Source organism: Felis catus, chromosome A3, assembly GCF_018350175.1.
Source record: "Felis catus isolate Fca126 chromosome A3, F.catus_Fca126_mat1.0, whole genome shotgun sequence".
NCBI classification, from domain to species: Eukaryota; Metazoa; Chordata; class Mammalia; order Carnivora; family Felidae; genus Felis; species Felis catus.
In genome coordinates, this window is record NC_058370.1 from 124,608,271 (window position 1) to 124,626,777 (window position 18,507).

At 36.6% G+C, this 18,507-nt stretch overlaps 1 protein-coding gene across 13 annotated transcripts in view; it reads left to right on the forward strand.

The window, feature by feature from the left end:
• Nucleotides 1–18,507, forward strand: part of PUM2 (pumilio RNA binding family member 2) — a 99,275-nt gene that overhangs the window by 10,831 nt on the left and 69,937 nt on the right. For 5 of the 13 annotated variants that reach the window (XM_045054898.1, XM_045054900.1, XM_045054905.1 and 2 more), the window contains exons 2-3: nucleotides 12,220–12,288; nucleotides 14,242–14,315. In XM_045054898.1, the coding sequence (XP_044910833.1) occupies nucleotides 12,238–12,288; nucleotides 14,242–14,315 (125 nt within the window). In that variant the 5' untranslated portion in view covers nucleotides 12,220–12,237. Of the gene's footprint in view, nucleotides 1–12,219; nucleotides 12,289–13,220; nucleotides 13,346–14,241; nucleotides 14,316–18,507 lie in introns of all 13 variants that reach the window. The other 8 variants (XM_045054902.1, XM_023252075.2, XM_023252076.2 and 5 more) reach the window with 3 other exon arrangements.

The window sequence follows — 18,507 nt, forward strand, 5'->3', positions numbered from 1 at the left end:
TTGCGCATATTTCTGATAAACTAGTATTTGGATCTAGCACCTTTATTAAATTGAAGTTTAATGGTTTTTGTTTTTGAGGCAATAAAATTTCATAGGGTGGTGCTTTTTCATATTTCATTTTATTATGGGGCATATAATGTTTGCTTGTTCTACTTTTAAGATGATAGCATATTAAATCACAAATTAATGTTAATTTATAAATACTCCTTTTGGAGGGGGCTCATTCCATAATGTATCTTTGATATCTCACATGTCTCAGATTCATTAGTCACTTTGCATTGTCTGTTTTTATTCAAGTATGTCATTTTCATTTCCATCTAAGTTATTTGACCTCTCAAGTGTTATGTAAAAGTAACAGAAACTAGGACTGATTGAGGTTGATTATGAAGATCTTCTGTAGGCAATATTTTGTTTTTCAAAATAAAAGAATTTCCTTAAGCAGTATTTTATTTCCCAAATGAATTGAGAAGACTTCATAAGGACTCAAATATATGGTGATTCTCCTGTGAGAGAATTTTAAGGAAAAAATATCTTGCCTCATATTTGCATATTTGTAAGTTAAATATTTATCCTATTTTGCCCCTTTGTGAGATTTATCCTCAAAGAACGAAAGCAGTCTTGCACAGAAATATTTGGTAAATTTGTATTTAATGTCTAACTGCTGTAATTTAATTTCTAAACTTATTAGAAGATTTCTGGTAGGGTCTTTGAAGATTTCTGGTTTCTGGGAATCTATATTGATTTTTTTTTTTTTTTTGGCCAAGTTTCATGCAAAACTAAAACTTGACTTTTCCTTAGTATAGTTGAGTGAGAAATACTGTTCTTGATGCTGGTAAAACAAGCACATATAGTTATCCCGTGAAGTATGTGGACAAATAAGTATTAAATATCCAAAAAGGTTCTTGTGGTTCTTGGCTCAACTGCTAGCTAAGTGACTTGTCCAACATCACTAGAAAAGTATATGATTAAATTTATGCCCCCAGGAAAAATAAATTACTAGGTGTTGACAGTGAATAGTAGAAATTTGTAACCTTCAATCTTTGAAGGCTAATGGTCTACTACAAATACTTAAGCCTGGATTTAGGTTTACCTTTGTCATGGATAAGAAAAGCCATTACTGGAGTGCTTGGGTGGCTCAGTTGGTTAAACATCCAACTCTTGATTTTGGCTCAGGTCATGATCTAGCATTGGACTCTGCCTGCCTAAGCATGGGAAGGGTATAGAGAGGGGGAAGAGAGGATTGGAAAGTGGGCTCTGAGCTGACAGCAGCAAGCCCAATGTGGAGCTGGAACTTAGGAACTGCAAGATCATGCATGACCTGAACTGAAGTCAGACACTCAACCACACAGGTGCCCCAAAATGAAGATACTCTTAAGGACTTTAGCTCCTGTGTTTGCAGTAGATACCACTAATGTTCAGTGATTATGTTCATTAAAAACTATCCAAGGAGGAAAAGGAAAAAAAAAAAAACCAAACTATCCAAGGAGGATGACTACCAAGAATATTTCATCAACAGCCTAAGTTACTTTTTATATTGGCTTATATTTAATTTGGTTTTCAGGTTTTTGTTTTTTTGTTTTTTTTTTGTAATTGGTGCACAAGATCACAATAGCCATCAGGTGTTATAGGACTAATATGGAAAAGTAGTGCCAGTGGGAAGTTGCTATCAGTTATTTTATGTTGAATGTCTTCAGTGGTATAGAAAATCTGAGGAAGTTCTTGTTCTCTGTCTCTCCATTAAAATTAGCATTATGTATTAATATGTATGAAGGCATTTATATACAGTTACTATCCAGATATTAGTTGATTTCGTGATTTGAATTTATATTTCATACAATACAAAATCTTTTTCATTCAATATATATTGAGCATTCAGACAGCTAAGACACAGTTCCTGGTCCCCTCGACCCCAGAGCTTAATTTCTACTATGGCCTTTAAATAGAACTAATTATGATACTATGAATTAGTGTCATATCATAGTAGAAAGTGCTTTAGTACCATTTATTGTGGCTCTAAATGGTTTTCCCTCCAACTTATTTTTTATAGTAGGCATATGGTGAGGAATTGGATCAGATGTCTGAGAAAAATTAGTATATATATTTTTTAATGTTTATTTTTGAGAGAGAGCACAAGTGGGGAAGGGGCAGAGAGAGAGAGACACACACACAGAATCCAAAGCAGGCTCCAGGCTCTGAGCTGTCAGCACAGAGCCCAATGTAGGGCTCGATCCTATGAACCGTGAGATCATGACCTGAGCTGAAGTCAGACACTTAACTGACTGAGCCACCCAGGCACCCTGAAAAATTAATATTCTTAATGACATAAATGTATACTTATCAATGCATATTCTTGGTTCTTTACACAAACTTGTTAAACTTTTGAGTTATGTGTTAGTAAATATAAAAACTTAGAACTTAACCAGTATATTGAGGTTCTTTATCTGTTTTTCTCATGTAATTAGCAATAATGTTGCCTACAAAAAGTTGGTTAATGCTGTTAATTTTTTTTTTTTGTTTAAGTTTATTTTGAGAGCTCGCATGCGTTTGCACGCATTGGGGGAGGGACAGAGAGAGGGAGAATGTGAGAATCCCAGGTTCCTCACTGACAGTGCCAGCCCAGTGCTGGGCTCATAAGCCATGAGATCATGACCTGAACCAAAATCAAGAGTCAGACCCTTAACCAACTGAGCTACTCAGGTCCTCCTAATGCTGTTAAATTTTAGAATTTGATGACACTGTTGTTTCCTTTTGTTAGGAAACAAAAGAACCTCAAAAACTTTAGTTCACACTTACCTCAGTATTTCGCAAGGTCTTGGCCATAGAGAAGTTTCTATTATGTATCTTCTATATGAGCCGATTCCAGTTGTTTATTAAAGGAAACAGTTTTGGGAGAGTTTCATGGCTTAATAATGCAAACAAAATTTGAAGAACCCCAAGCAGTACTGTGTACCATAACTCTTGGATGCACTTTCTTCAAGTTAACATAGTCAATTCAATATTCTGTAAATGCATGCTAGATACTCTGTTGCTTGTTAGATGAAAATACTGTTTTTTTCTCCTATGATCTAACCGTTCTGGATAAAATTGTTAAATTTATGTCCAAATTCTTTTCCCTTGCCACCAGATGGTATCAGCATTTGTAACTGTGTAGGACATAGTAGATTGGCATTTTGCAAAAATTTTGGAGTCCCACTTACTGGTATACATGTGACCCCTGCCCCCTCAACTTTATTATTATTAAAATGGAGATTACTGGTTTGAGAATTTAACAGTGTTTCTGTTCTGTTGTTTTGCCCACTTTCTCCTCTCTTCGTGATTGAGATAAATGGTAGCACCCTAAAATGAAAAGCTGAGTTTGATTTTTTTTTGTTTTTTTTTTTTTAAAGGCTTTTCCTCTTCCCCTATCTAATCCCCTTCATTTAAATGTAACCTGAAATACCATTCATTTTAAGAACAAAATATGCCTGGGGAATAGTATGAATGAAAAGGTTGAAGGCAAAGCTCTGATGCTTAACTTTTGGCTTGCTCATATTTTAGAGTGAATTATCTGCATTTGATTTTTTTTGTGGAGCAGTCAAGAAAGTAAATCCACTAGAGCAGAGGTCGGCAAACTGGCCTACACTCCAGATCTAGCCCTCTACCTATGTTTGTTTGGCTCACTCTCCAGGATTGGTATTTAGATTTGTAAATGGTTGGAGAAAAATTAAAAGAATAATATAACACAAATACTTGAAATTCAGGTTTCACTGTTCATAAATAAAGTTTTATTAGGACACATTCATCCTTATTTACTTTGATATCATCTATGGCTGCTTTTTGTGCTACAAAGGCATATTTGAGAACAGAGACCATATGATCTGCAAAGCGTAAAATGTTTACCGTCTGGCTTTTTACTAAAAAAATTTATTGACCTCTGCACTGGGGCATAATTCACCACAAAAGTAAGAATGGATCCAAGAGACTTCTCACATTTATCTGGAGGTTCTTTAACTTATGACCTCATCTGTTTGGAAGACAAATAAAGCCTGGAAGTAAGCAAAGAAGGGCTTCAGTAAAGCTTCAGTGCTTTAGTCTTGAGAACATTGCTTCTATGTTCCTTTTATTTTTCTTAATAAAAATCTCCCTTTTTATTCATATACAGATATATTGTAGAAAGGTAATTAAATAGATAAATAGATGGGGAAAATGGTGTATTCTGATCACTTAAGGATGGTATGAATTTTAGGTGATTTCCTTTCAGTCTTTTTTCATTAAAAAAGTTTTTTTTTTTTTCAACGTTTTTTATTTATTTTTGGGACAGAGAGAGACAAAGCATGAACGGGGGAGGGGCAGAGAGAGAGGGAGACACAGAATTGGAAACAGGCTCCAGGCTCCGAGCCATCAGCCCAGAGCCTGACGCGGGGCTCGAACTCACAGACCGCGAGATCGTGACCTGGCTGAAGTCGGACGCTTAACCGACTGCGCCACCCAGGCGCCCAAAAAAGTTTTTTTTTAATGTTTATTTTTGAGAGAGAGGGGGAAATACAGAATCCGAAGCAGGCTCCAGGCTCAGAGCTGTCAGCATACAGCCTGACGTGGGCCTAGAGCTCACTGACTGCGAGATCATGACCTGAGCCAAAGTTGGACGCTTAACCAACTGAGCCACCCAGGCGCCCCCCCCCCCCCCCCGCCAAATTTTTAATGTTTATTTTTGAGAGAGAGAGAGACAGATGAGCGGAGGAGGGGCAGAGAGAGAGAAGGAGACACAGAATCTGAAGTACTCTCCAGGCTCTGAGCTGTCAGCACAGAGCCCGTCGTGGGGCCCGAACTCACAGACCGTGAGATCATGACTTGAGCCAAAGTCAGACAGACGCTCAACTGACTGAGCTACCCAGGTGCCCCTGTCTAAGCATTTTCTTAATTGCAAACTCAAATATTTTTAATAGTTATGTGTTATTTCATTTTATAGATGTGTTACTTAACTATTGTAGGGCAATTATGCAGTTTATAATTTTGGAAGTCAGTAATCTGCAAGCAACAATACTGCAAGCATGTTTATACATAGCTTTTATATATTTATATTTATTCTTAGGATTGATTCCCAAAGTTGGGGAAACTGGTTCAAGAGATATGAATCTCGGACACCTGGGTGGCTCGGTTGAGCAGATCAACTTCAGCTCAGGTCATGATCTCATGACTCATGGGTTGGAGCCCAACATTGGGCTCTTTGCTGACAGCTCAGAACCTGGAGCCTGCTTTGGATTCTGTGTCTTCCTCTCTCTCTGCCCCTCCCCTGCTTGTGCTCTGTCTCTCAAGAATAAATTAAAAAAAATTTTTTAAAAAGCTATGAATCTGTGTGTATGATGGTTAAATTGCTTTCCTAGAAAAGGATTGTAACTATTTTTTTAATTAAAATTTTTTTTATGTTTATTCATTTTTGACACAGAGACAGTGCGAGTAGGGAAGGGCAAAGGGAGAGGGTGACACAGAATCTGAAGCAGGCTCCAGGTTCCGAGCTGTCAGTACAGAGCCCCATATGTGACTTCAACTCACAAACTGTGACATCATGACCTGAATCAAAGTCGGATGCTTAACAGACTGAGCCACCCAGGAGCTCATTGAAACTTTTTAGAATACGTTTTTGTGCGTGTGTGTTACAGGTAGTTTCCTTCTTAAAGCATGTTTTTACTGTTGTTAGTCTACCATAACTGGATATCTGAGGCTACGGATCACTGCAAATTAAAAGCAACCTAATTAAGAAGGTCGGAAATAGCACCAATATGTTCAAGTCAAGTGATATTTATTTAGTTATTTTAATTTTTTTAAAGGTTATTTATTTTTGAAAGACAGAGCATGAGCAGGGGAGAGTCAGAGAGAGAGGGAGATACAGAATCTGAAGCAGGCTCCAGGCTCCACATTGTCGAGCTGTCGGCACAGAGCCTGATGCGGATCATGACCTGAGCCTAACTCAGATGCTTAACCAACTGAGGCCACCCAGGTGCCCCTCAAGTCAAGTAATACTTAAACTGACAGCAAGGCAGGAAATGCTAACAAAAGCAGCCACAAGAGACCTAAACATTGAGTTCCACAAGAGCCTCAGAAAGTTGTTTCTTTCTAGAGTAGTCTGTTGTAGTGCTGGTAATGGATATTTGTTGAGTACTTTTTATTAATAGTTTACAAAACATTTTTGGATACATTATCTCATTTGATCTTCACAATAGATTAAGTAAGCTAAGGCTTAGAGGTTAGACAACTTGCAAAAGTCAAAATGTGAACTCACATTCTGTACCTAATCACATACTATTTCTATTGTACCATATTGTCTGATATAAAATGTGTCCATTGTTCTTTCTTTAGGAAAGCAGAATAAGAAAGAATCAACTTTAAGGCCATTTCCATATCCTAAATAATAAGAATTTTAAGGTTTTGGCCCTAATGGAGTAATTACTTTAATAAGGACAGTGTGTTCTCAGAGGATACAGATAAATAAGATGTTCCATGGAAGAGTGTTTTAAAAAAATTTTTTTTTTTTACACTTTATTTTTTTTTGGGAGAGAGCGCGTGCGCAGTTGGGGAGGGGCAGAGAGAGAGGGAGACACGGAATCCAAAGCAGTCTCCAGGTTAGCTGCCAGCACAGAGCCCAACGCGGGGCTCAAACTCAAACTGTGAGATCATGACCTGAGCCGGAGTCAGATGCTTAACCAACTGAACCACCCAGGCACCCCTGGAAGTGTTTTAATGACTGCAGTTGGTATGATCTTTGTACGTTGAGCCCTTCAGCGCTTAATATCGTTTAATGCATTTAATGTATAAGTTGATTTAAAAGGCACATATTGTTAAGCTTGTAAAGCATATATTTAAATTTGAAGCATACTTTAAAACTTAGCTGCATAATATTAGGAAGCCACTTTAGATGATTGAAAATATGATTCCTAATAACATGTTGGCAATATTCTGTAGCTTCCAGATGATTGGCCATTAGACTTGGGAAACAGTTAATGCTTGGAAGAAGTTGAAGCTGTAATGGAATGAGAGATCTAGAAAATACAATATAAAATACAAGGTTTAAGAGAAGGATCACATGTGAATCTAAGAAAAAGAATATAAAGGACATATTTAGAGCAATATGTGAAATCCCATGAAATATTTATAGAATAATGAAATTGACTATATGTAAATTTAGGGAATTTTTTTTTTAATTTTTTTTTTCAACATTTATTTATTTTTGGGACAGAGAGAGACAGAGCATGAACGGGGGAGGGGCAGAGAGAGGGAGACACAGAATCGGAAACAGGCTCCAGGCTCTGAGCCATCAGCCCAGAGCCAGACGCGGGGCTCGAACTCCCGGACCGCGAGATTGTGACCTGGCTGAAGTCGGACGCTTAACCGACTGCGCCACCCAGGCGCCCCATAAATTTAGGGAATTTTAAAGAAACATTTAGAAATCAAAGATGATTTAAGCAGACTATACTAGACATTAGAACAAATTGTTTTGTGTTAAGATGGAGAACTTTGTATGAATGAGAAGTGTGGAACACATTTGGACCAAGATTCCTTTATTTGTCTTGATAATTATATACATGTGCAAAATGTATATAAGTATATGTAACATCCGTATTATATATATGGCTACAGAATTTTATATGTCTATGTATATATGTTGTGTGTAAAACAATATTTTGATCTCAGTGAGTTTGCTTTAAAACCAAGAGCCATGGGGGCAACTGGGTGGCTCAGTCGGTTTTGGCTCAGGTCATCATCTTGCAGTTTGTGGGTTCGAGCCCTGCATCACTGCACCAGTGCAGAGCCTGCTTGGGATTCTCTCTCCTCCTCTCTATGTCCTTCCCCCACTCATTCACTCTCTCAAAATAAATAAAAAAAAAAAAATCAGTGTCTTGATGATAGGGCTAGAGTTCTTATAGGTGCAGGTAAATTGTTTCATCTACATATGTAATAAAACCTATAATGTTGACATTTTTACTTTAAATGGGCATATGAATTTGAGAGAAATTAAGAGGAAAAAACAGTCCTTTATACTTAAGCACATACTTACCATTTCTGGTGCCCTTCATTCCTTGAAGATCTGAGTTTCCATCTGTTATTTCCCTTTAGCTTGAAAAAAAATTTTTAAGTATTTCTTGAGGTGGAAGTCTGTTCTAACAAATGTTTTTATCTAGAAATATCTTTTTTTTTTTTTTAAGCCAAAGCATATTTCTACCAGGTAAAAACTTCTAAGTTGGCATTTTTATTTCTTGTTTCAGCACTTTACAGTCTCTTCCTTTGTATTCTGGTCCCCATTGTTTGAAGTGCAAAATCAGTGGGCACTCATATTATCTTTTCCCCTTTAGGTAACCTTTTTCTTCTAGCTGTTTTCAGGATTTTCTCTTTGATTTTTATTACGGGTATGGGTTTTATTTTCTTTTTTCTCGTTTTGCCTTGGGTTCACTGAATATCTTAAATCTATGAATTTTGCTTTCATCAAACTTGAAAGAATTTCTTTCTGGCCGTTGTTTCTGCAAGTAATTTTCCCACCTCATTTTCTCCTTTATTATTTTTTTCCCCCCTCTCTCTAGATTGGAAATCTCGGTTGATCTATCTTTAAATTCACTGACCTTTTATCTCCAATCTGTTACTAGATGCATCCAGTGAAAATTTTTTAAATATATATATTTTTAAATGTTCATTTTTTGAGAGAGAGAAAAAGAGACAGAGCATGAGTGGGGGAGGGGCAGAGAGTGAGACACAGAATCTGAAGCAGGGTCCAGGCTCTGATCTGTCAGCACAGAGCCTGACGGCAGGGCTCAAACTCCTGAACCATGAGGTCACGACCTGAGCTGAAGTCAGATGCTTAACCAACTGAGCCACCCAGGCACCCCTAAAGATATTTTTTAGTTACAGAATTTCCATTTGGTTATTTTTATAGTTTGCTTTCTTTGTTGTAATTTTGTATTTTTTAATTTGTTAGCATATTTTTTCTTTCATGTTTGTGTACAGTTACAATAGTTGCTTTAAGATCCTTGCTAATTCTAACCGTTGGGTTAGCTTGGGCTTGGTCTTTATTAATTGATTTTTCCCTTTAGTCTAGGTCTCATTTTCCTGTTTGTACATGTCTAGTACTTTTAGATTGTGTCCCAGACTTTATGATTGATACATTGAAAGTACTCTCAGTTCTGTTATGTTCCTGTTGAGAAAGTTTTTTGTTTTTGTTTAATGGGGCTCAAACTCCAAATTCCTGTGACTTCTGTGGTAGTCTGTAGCAGACATTACAGACATAAGTCTGTAGCCTTAATCGGGCTGCTCAAAGTCTGCTCCACAGATGTATAGTTCAGGGATTGTCTAAAAATCTGAGTAGAATTTATATACGGAATTTGGTTGTCTCTTTTCTGAGACTTCCATCTTCAGTTTCCAGCATCTCTGGTTGCTCCAAACTGTCCTTTGGTTGTTCAAGCTTTTAAGACTAGATTCTCTGTAGGAATTTTGGTGCCCACCTCCAACCCCAGGCCTGTTCTCAGGAGAAAAAGCCATTTAAAAAACTCACTCTTTGCCAGTCTTTTCTTTTAAGTGTAGATGATGTTCCAGTTTGGGTTTTTGGTTTCCATTGCCTTCAAATTGTTTTGTATTTGCCCAGAGTTTGTAGTTATCTGCCAGAGTGTTTAGGTTAATAAGAGCTATACCTCTAATTACCAGGAAGTGCCTGTGACTCATTTAAACTCTTTGAGAACAGTGACTGTATTTTAACTCGTTTTTTCCTCAACAAAATCCAGCACATTGAAGATATCTAGTAAAAGGTTCCTAAGTTAATGAAAGGATGAAACGACCTGTTCACTTTGTGAGAACTGTTAATGAATCCAGCTTTTCTAACAGGTTAAGAGAAATAGCTTATTTGCTATCCATATAGTTTTTTGATAATAGTATCTATTCAGATTTGTTGCTCATTTTTAGATTGGGTTGTTTGTTCTTTTGTTATTTTGTTAGAGTTTTTTAATATATTTGGATACAAGTCCTGTATTGGATCTGTGATTTCCAAATATTTTTCTCCTAGTCTGTGGTCTTTTCATTATTATCAGTGTCTTTTGTTCAGCCTGTTTTATTGACGAAGTCAGATTTTTTACACATTGGTTTTTCTTTTATGGACTCTGCTTTTGATGTTGATCTTACCTCATAAACACTAGGTCACATAGCTGTTCTGTTTTTCTAGAAGTCTTATAATAATAGATACTGCATTTAGCTGTATGATCCATTAGTTTTTTTATTAAAGTGTAAGGTATGTGTTGAGGTTCACTTTTTTGCATATGGATATCTTATTTTTCAAGTATCATTTGATGAAAAGATTGAAGAGCTTTTTTAATAGCTGACTTTTTTAAAGATTTTATTTTTAAGTAAGGTCTACACACTCAGTGTGGGGCTCAAACTTACAACCCTGAGATCAAGAGTTGCATGCTCAGGGCGCCTGGGTAACTCAGTCGGTTGAGCATCTGACTTCACCTCAGATCATGATCTTGTGATTCATGAGTTCAAGCCCCACATTGAGGTAGCTGCTGTCAGAGTAGAGGCCACTTCAGATTATCCCCCTCTCTCTGCCCCTCCCCCACTTGTGCTCTCTCAAAATAAAGAAAAATATTTAACAAAAAATTGCATACTTTACCAACTGAACCAGCCAGGTGCCCTTTTATTAGCTAAGTTTTGAATACTTACGTACCCTGTTCTCTAATTCACAGTAAGCCATATGGCAGATGCTCCAGTTACCATCCCATGAAGAAATTGAGAGAAAACAGTTTAGGGTACTTGTTCAGAGTTATAGAGCTACTTACTAAGCTGCCAGACTATAATTTGAATCTAATTCTATTTCCTTGTAAACCACCTTAAGGAGTTTGAGCTTTATCTTTAAGTCAAGGATTAAGATGTAGGAATCACATGGACAAAGTACAGTTCAGAAAGATGACTGATTACATTTGGAGATTAGAGTGTATGATGGGAAGACAGAATTACAGTCATTTTAGGTAAGAGATGGTGGTAGTGTAAACAATCAAACAGCTGGAAAATGGTTAGATTTAAGTGAGGTAGGAGGTTGACATTAGTGATTGGATATTGGTGTAAGAAAGGAAAGAATTAAGCTGTAAATGGGGAAGAAGAATAAAGTTGGAATTTTGCCCAGGGAATGGGAAGGAGATATTTGGACATTTTTAAGAGAGAAATTTGGCTTATAAATACAAATGTTTGAGTGAGAGTCCTAAGCATATATATAGTTTTCAAAGCGATGAGAGTGGATGAGATTGCTCAGGATAAGGGGTAGAGAGGACACTACCTTGGATAGAGGACTAAAGGAACACTAGAGTTGAAGAGACAAGGGGATCTGTGAAGGCTGAGAAAAAGCAACTGGACACGTTGGAAAATAGAAGGAAAAATGATGAGAGAGAAAGTGGCAACGGAGAACATTATTACAGCAAGGGAGGGGTGCTTTGTAATGTCCAATACTATGGAGTCTTAAAGAGAGAGAACCTGTTGGGGAAATTAATAGGATTGTATTGCAAGGCCTAAGAGCTGAAGGCTGTGAATTTGTAGTGGCTTCAGTGTTGAATGGTGTTCTCCAGCAGTACTTAACATTCGAAGGCAAAGGACCTTCTGACTCAACACATTGTCACATGAATGATAATTTAAAATGTTAGAAATGAAAAGATAAGAAACATACACTTTAGTTTTAGTAGAAGGCGAAGTGAAAGGAGTTACTCTTAAGGAAATTTCAATATTTAATCGCTCTCACAGCTGATTAATTTATGTGTTTCTTTGAGATTGAACTGGATCATCATTTACATATTTTGAGGGAAAGTTTTAAATCAGTGGTAGAAGATCTACAAATAAGGAAGTGTTGAGAAATTTTGAAAAATATTAACTAAAGTAATGTAAAATGGTAATGTTATAATTGGAACAACATAAAAAACAGGCTAACTATACTTTAGTATTTGAGCTTGCTTCCTTTGTTTGTTACCTTCTATTTTGCTCAGCCATTAGTGGTTTTTCTTGGCACACAGAATAACCCACGAACCTTTGACCCCAGGGTTTTAATTTTAATGTAGATTGCTGTTATATGCTCTGTTTAGGGAAATCTATCTTCATAGAGAAATCGGTTTTTGTCTATCTCTGCTCATGCTAATTGCAGTAATAGCAGCAATATAATATAAAAATACTTGATACAGTCTATTTAAATTTTTCTTTCTACTGATTTTTGTTTTTGTTCAACAGGTTTGATCTGTGGATGAAATGAATCATGATTTTCAAGCTCTTGCATTAGAATCTCGGGGAATGGGAGAGGTAAATACTTACGAATACTAAGAATGTATATATACCTCACTTTATTTGAGCCCTTAAGACTTTTTTTTTAAACCATAAATATTCTTGAAAATAGTGTTTATGTCTTCCACATGATGTGGGTTTTTTAAATCTCAGATGATACAATTCTGTAGTTGTGATTTTCACCTTTTTTTTTTTAAACCTCTAGTAGTAATTTTTAGTGAGATTGTATCTAATTGATTTGATTGACTTGGTTTAGATAATGTTTTATATTTTGATAATGAACCATAATTACTTTGCTCAGAAAAGAGCCTTTCTTGATCCTTGTCCTGCTGTTTTATATATGTATGACGTTTGCTTTAGCCACACTTGATTGTTCACTATTCTCTCTTCCAAAAATCTCTCCTTGTTCACTGCTTAATAAACTTCTAATCCTCTATAAGACTGTACTGAGAAAGATTCTTATCTGTTGTCCCATTGCTATCTGCAGTAAAATTAATTACTTCCTCTTCTGACTTCTCCTAGATCTTTATACATACTTTATTACTTGTTACAATTTGTTTTATATTAATCTTTTCTGTAGATTGTTAGCTTTGAATAAGCGGCACACAGTTAGCACTCTGAATTTAATAGATTTTATCAGTCCTGTTAATATATGATTTTTGTTGGGGCATCCCATTTAACTACACCATCACATAAATTAAGGAATAAAAAATGCTTGAGTTTTCCATATACCTAAAGACTTAGAAAACTAATTGATTATGAAAACCCTTGTGGTCACATCTTTATTTTGTCATGTTCTGTAGTACTAACATAGTGTGGACTTTGGTAATAGAACATAACAGTAAACAGACATGAGATGTGTAATTAACTGCTTGCTCCCGGAGATTATTTTACTTTGGTAGATTAGCGACCTTCATGAGACTCACTCCATCCAATGCTGTGCTCTTCAGATGCAGAAAAAGAGTCCAGTCACTCCTCTGGGCCACAAGAGGGCACCCTGCAGCTAGCTAACCCTTCCCTTCTCCAGAACAGCGTTTTCCAAAGAGTTTGTCATTTTCAGAGGACTGATTTAAGGGTGAGTTAAGGTGCTTAAGCATAAGTATTGCCAAAGTACACTTGTTAGTCTAGTGTATAAGGTAAAATTCTGGTCCCTAAGAAAGGTTTGAAAGAAGGAATAATTTTTTAGTTAAACAACAACAACAACAACAAAAAAACCCCTACACCTTCACTGCAGTGGCTACTTAGGCATTATTTACACTGTGGGTGAATAAAAAGAAATAGTTGAAAAAGGCTTCTGTTTTGTTCCCTGCTACTTGTTTTCTTTGGTCTTTAGAAAGCAAAATAATCCAGGTTTGAACAGTGTTTCAGCCTGATCTGTGACAAACTTGAACTCAGTGATTTCTTTAAGGGCAAGTAAAGCCACACCATTAACTTAATTCTCTTTAGACCCCCAGCACTTTACTTCCTAGATCTACATTGTATATATGTTTACAGATTGGCTCATTTCCCCACTCCCCTTCTAAATAACACTTGATAAATGCAAAGACATCTTTGCAGTTAAACAAAAATGTCATGATCAGAAACAGTAGTTGGAAGAGTTTGGTTAGTTATTTGGGGGTGGAGGAGGTATATTTGAGGTTTTTGGAAAAGAGACAAGCTGGGTTGAACAGTATGTTAATCTAAACTTAAATCTAGGCCTTCTTAATGGAAATTTTAGATAACGCAGAATGAAAGTGGCTAGGGTTTAGACTGCCTGCTCTTTTGGGCAGATAACAGTAGGTCAGTGCTTCTATGACCTTCATTCAGTAGAAATGTATTTTTAAATAAGCTGTTATTCACTAATTAAGTTTTTTTTCTTAACAGTTTACCAACTAATTCTGTTACCTCTAAGAGATAGCTAAGAAACCTACTCAGGTTTCTGCCTCTGGGTTCTCTCTCCCACAAGCCTTTCTATCTTTCCTCATCTCACAGGCAGCAGGGAACCTTCTGGGATTTCCTTCTTTGCCTGTCTCTCTCTCACCAGTCTTCTCCTCCTTTCCTGACAGGTGAGGTTTTTTGTTTTTGTTTTATCCCAGAATTCATTCATTTTAATAAATTAAAAGTAGCCCTGAGTTTTTGGCTCTTGAGTTTTCTAAAATTGCTTGTTTATTTTTTAATGTGACATCCTTTTTTAATGGATTGCCCTATTCTTGACTTTTTCTTCAAAAATCAAATTTTCTTTATTATGTCTTAAGTTGTTATAAATTTCTCATGTACAAATATTGCATTACATATAGGACTATTTTCAAATGTACTGGGTTTTGTAGGTCATGATGTCTTTACTGACCCACCATCAGAAGGGCAGTCTTTTCTACTTGGTCATCCAGAAATGGGAACAGATCTGTATTCATCCATTCATAAACTCATTCTTTCCATATTTTTCCATAGCATGTTTTTGTCAAAAGACTTACTGATTTGTATTGTGTCATATGGCTTAAAAAGAACAAAGCTAATTCATAGGCGGTTGGACTCAGCTTCATTAATATAGTGTTTTAAAACTACAGTGCAAAGGCACAAATCTATTATATACACACACAGTATGTTCCTGTTTATTTTTTAAATAGGGGGAAAGATACCCCTGCCTGAAATTCTTTAGGGAACCTAGAATTTAATTTTAAATCCCTGCGTTAATGTATATTATTTAGGGAATAGTCAAAGCTTAGTATGATAAATAATGCCCCCTCCTTTCTTTTCTGACACAGTAATATTTAAAGAATGTTATGCACTAAGATCCCAGGTGGTATGGTGAAGTGGAATGCTGGATACGGGAGGAGACTTCTGTTTTCTCTCCAATCTATCACTATCACTATGACTCTGAGTAAGATTGACATCTTTGAGACAGTATTAGGAATAACCTTTGTATGAGTTACATATATCTCTCAAATGTTCTAGCTCTGATCTAAGCTGTTAGGGATAACTGGAATAGAAGCCAGCTATTTGAAATAGTGTTTAATGATCATAGTTTTATCTACAGAAATCTTTACCTTAATTCTTAAACTTTATCCACCATAATGAATGCCCACGTTATATGGGGTGAATATCATGATAATATAAACTTTTTAAAATGTTTACTTATTTTTGAGAGAGAGCATGCCATGCATGTGCCTGCGGGGGAGGGGCAGAGAGAGGGAGAGAGAGAATCCCAAGTAGGCTCTGCAGTGTTAGTGCAGAGCCCAATGCGGGCTCGATCCCATGAACTGTGAGATCATGACCTGAGCTGATATCAGGATTCGGGCAGTTAACCAATGAGCCACCCAGGCACCCCTAAGCGTTTTTATTATATCTAGTGGTGGTCTAATGCTGGTAATTTTCAGAAATATTGATAAATTAGACTATGATTGAAAAGAACCATCTTCCATGGTAGGTGTAAAGAGAATGGGCTTTAGAATTATACAGACGATGTGTTCAAATCCTATTGCTGCCATTTATTAGCCATGTGTGTAACTTTGGTTCTGATTCCTTGTGCAGGATGGGACGGTATTAGGCATCTATTTTTTGTTTCATGTCCCTCCTGTGACACTCAAATGAATTGGAAAAAGAAGGCAAATAACTATAGATAAGACTTTTGTATTGAATAGTAATATCATAGTCCTTTAAAATAATCAGCCAGTTAAATGTTGCTGGCCAGTTTGTTATGTTTTATAATAAATATTAAAAGGTTCCTATTTTTGTAGCAAAGAGATCTAATTTGTGTCTGCTATATGCTTGGTACTATTCTAAGCAGTTTACTTACGCTATTTCATTTTAGCCTCATAGAAACTATAAAAGTATCATTATTATCCTTACAGATGAGAAGATTGAAGCTCAGAATGGTTAACTGGCCCAATAGCATGGTTGAATAGCATGAACTGATGAGTGCCTTGACTATTTACAGTAGTACTGCTTCCTGTTGGAAGTGATGACATCTAATGGTTCTGGTGATTAAAGTGTTAGAAATGGAGAAGATCTGGGGAAAGTGGTATGATTTGAAAAAATGAAGAAGTATTGATATCTTTTATTAATAGAAAAAATTAAAGTCTGGAAAAGCGCCATTGTGGGGTTCAAGGGAATTACCCTGTCTTTTGTTTTCTACATACACATTTAGTTATTAGCATCTATGCCTGTCTTTTGTGAACTTCCATTATGAAGAGAGTCACCTTAACATCATAATTTGACCAGACAGTCCAGATACATATCTGGTGTCATGGCATAATTATTAATAGCACCCCCTTCCTCAGAAGTGTCCCAGTTTGGATATTACATGAACATCTTTTTTTTTTTTTTTTTAATTTTTGTTTTTTAACGTTTATTTATTTTTGAGACAGAGAGAGACAGAGCATGAATGGGGGAGGGTCAGAGAGAGGGAGACACAGAATCTGAAACAGGCTCCAGGTTCTGAGCTGTCAGCACAGAGCCCGACACGGGGCTCGAACTCACAGACCGCGAGATCATGACCTGAGCTGAAGTCGGCCGCTTAACCGACTGAGCCACCCAGGCGCCCCTTACATGAACATCTTAATTTAAAACACCATATTGTAGACATAAAGCCTTTACATCTTGTTAATTCTTGGGATTATGTTAATTTGGTTGGTTTTGTGATTTTTATGTAGTAATTGGTATTAATCTGAAATGTAAGTGTACCTCATAGTATAGATTCTTGTAGGAATTTATTATTTTGAGGCAGTATGTGAAAGTGTCGACTGCTTTATTTATTTATTTATCTATCTATCTATTTATTTATTTATTTTTAATGTTTATTTTTGAAAGAGACAGGGACAGACAGGGGAGGAACAGAGAGACAGGGAGACACAGAATCAGAAGCAGGCTCCAGGCTCCAAGCACAGAGCCTGACGCGGGGCTCGAACTGACAAACCGCAAGATTGTGACCTGGGCCGAAGTCGGACGCTCAACCGACTGAGCCACCCAGGCTCCCCGTACTCCTATTTTTGAAGACGGAGAGGGCAAGCCATAAATGCTTCTTGAAGGAAAGAACTAGTAAAATGGTGGACAGTTGGGGGGATGAATTTGTATGTTCACCCAGTCATTTCTGAGTTGGAAAGACAGAGGTGTAGGTTAACAAGATATACTGAGTTGCTTGACCTTGGTTTAAAGTTTTTGTGAAATTGGGAACGAATATGAAGTAGTACTGGATAATATATTTTGCAGATCTTTAAGATCTCTTAACCCTTGTTTTCTATAATATGCTTCCCCCTTTCTACTACCGTAAAAGAGTCTCCAGGGGCAAATCTCTAATTTTATTGCTATTCCAGCCAGTGTACTGCCTACATTTTTTTTTTCCCTAAATGGTCTATCTTGAATTGTTGCCTTTCCCTGTATTCAGTTCATTTTAACTTTTCTTGGTCACAAGCTAGTAGTTTCTCTGAAAGTATTTCAAATCAGTGCCTAAACTGTCACAGAACGTTGTTTGTAGAATGTTGGTATAGGCCTTTGTTAGGAGAGGTATTAATTTTACTAACTCCTGTGCATGATAACTTAATAAATGTTTGCAAAATGAAGATATTCATAGCACAGTGTTGGGCAAAAAGTAGGCACATTGGATAAGTGCTAGATACAGTTTTTGTTTTTAATTTTTTTTAAATGTTTATATTTGAGAGAGACAAAGCACGAGCAGGAGAGGGGCAGAGAGAGAGGGGGAGACATAAAATCTGAAGCAGGCTCCAGCCTCCCAAGTGTTGGCACAGAATCTGACGTGGGGCTCGAACTCAGGAGCTGTGATATCCTGACCTGAGCTGAAGTTGGATGCCCAACCGACTGAGCCACCCGGGCACCCCCTCTAGTTGTGTTTTAAAGCAGTAATTTATGAGCTTCTCTACTAAAGCACTACACGGAACTTTATCACAAAGACTTCCTCAAAGGGATTGTTATTTCTGTTACTTTAGGTTAGTTTCAGCCATTTCTGTGACTGTTTCTATTAAGTTTCTAAAACTTTACCCTCAGTTTCTTTGTTACTATTATTTTGATATTGAAACTTTTTTTCATAATGTATGGATAAAACATTTATTCTCTCAGAAACCAATTTTTAATGGTATTTTAAAGTATTAACTTGGGTTTTACTATGCATACATGTTCAATTACTTAAATATATCAAGTGCAGTGTTTTAGTATTTATCAGCTTTACATTTTGTTTGAATATTTACATGAACCTTTTATAGTGATTTTTAAAAAAAGCTTATGAAGGAATAGAGGTTGCATTTTGCT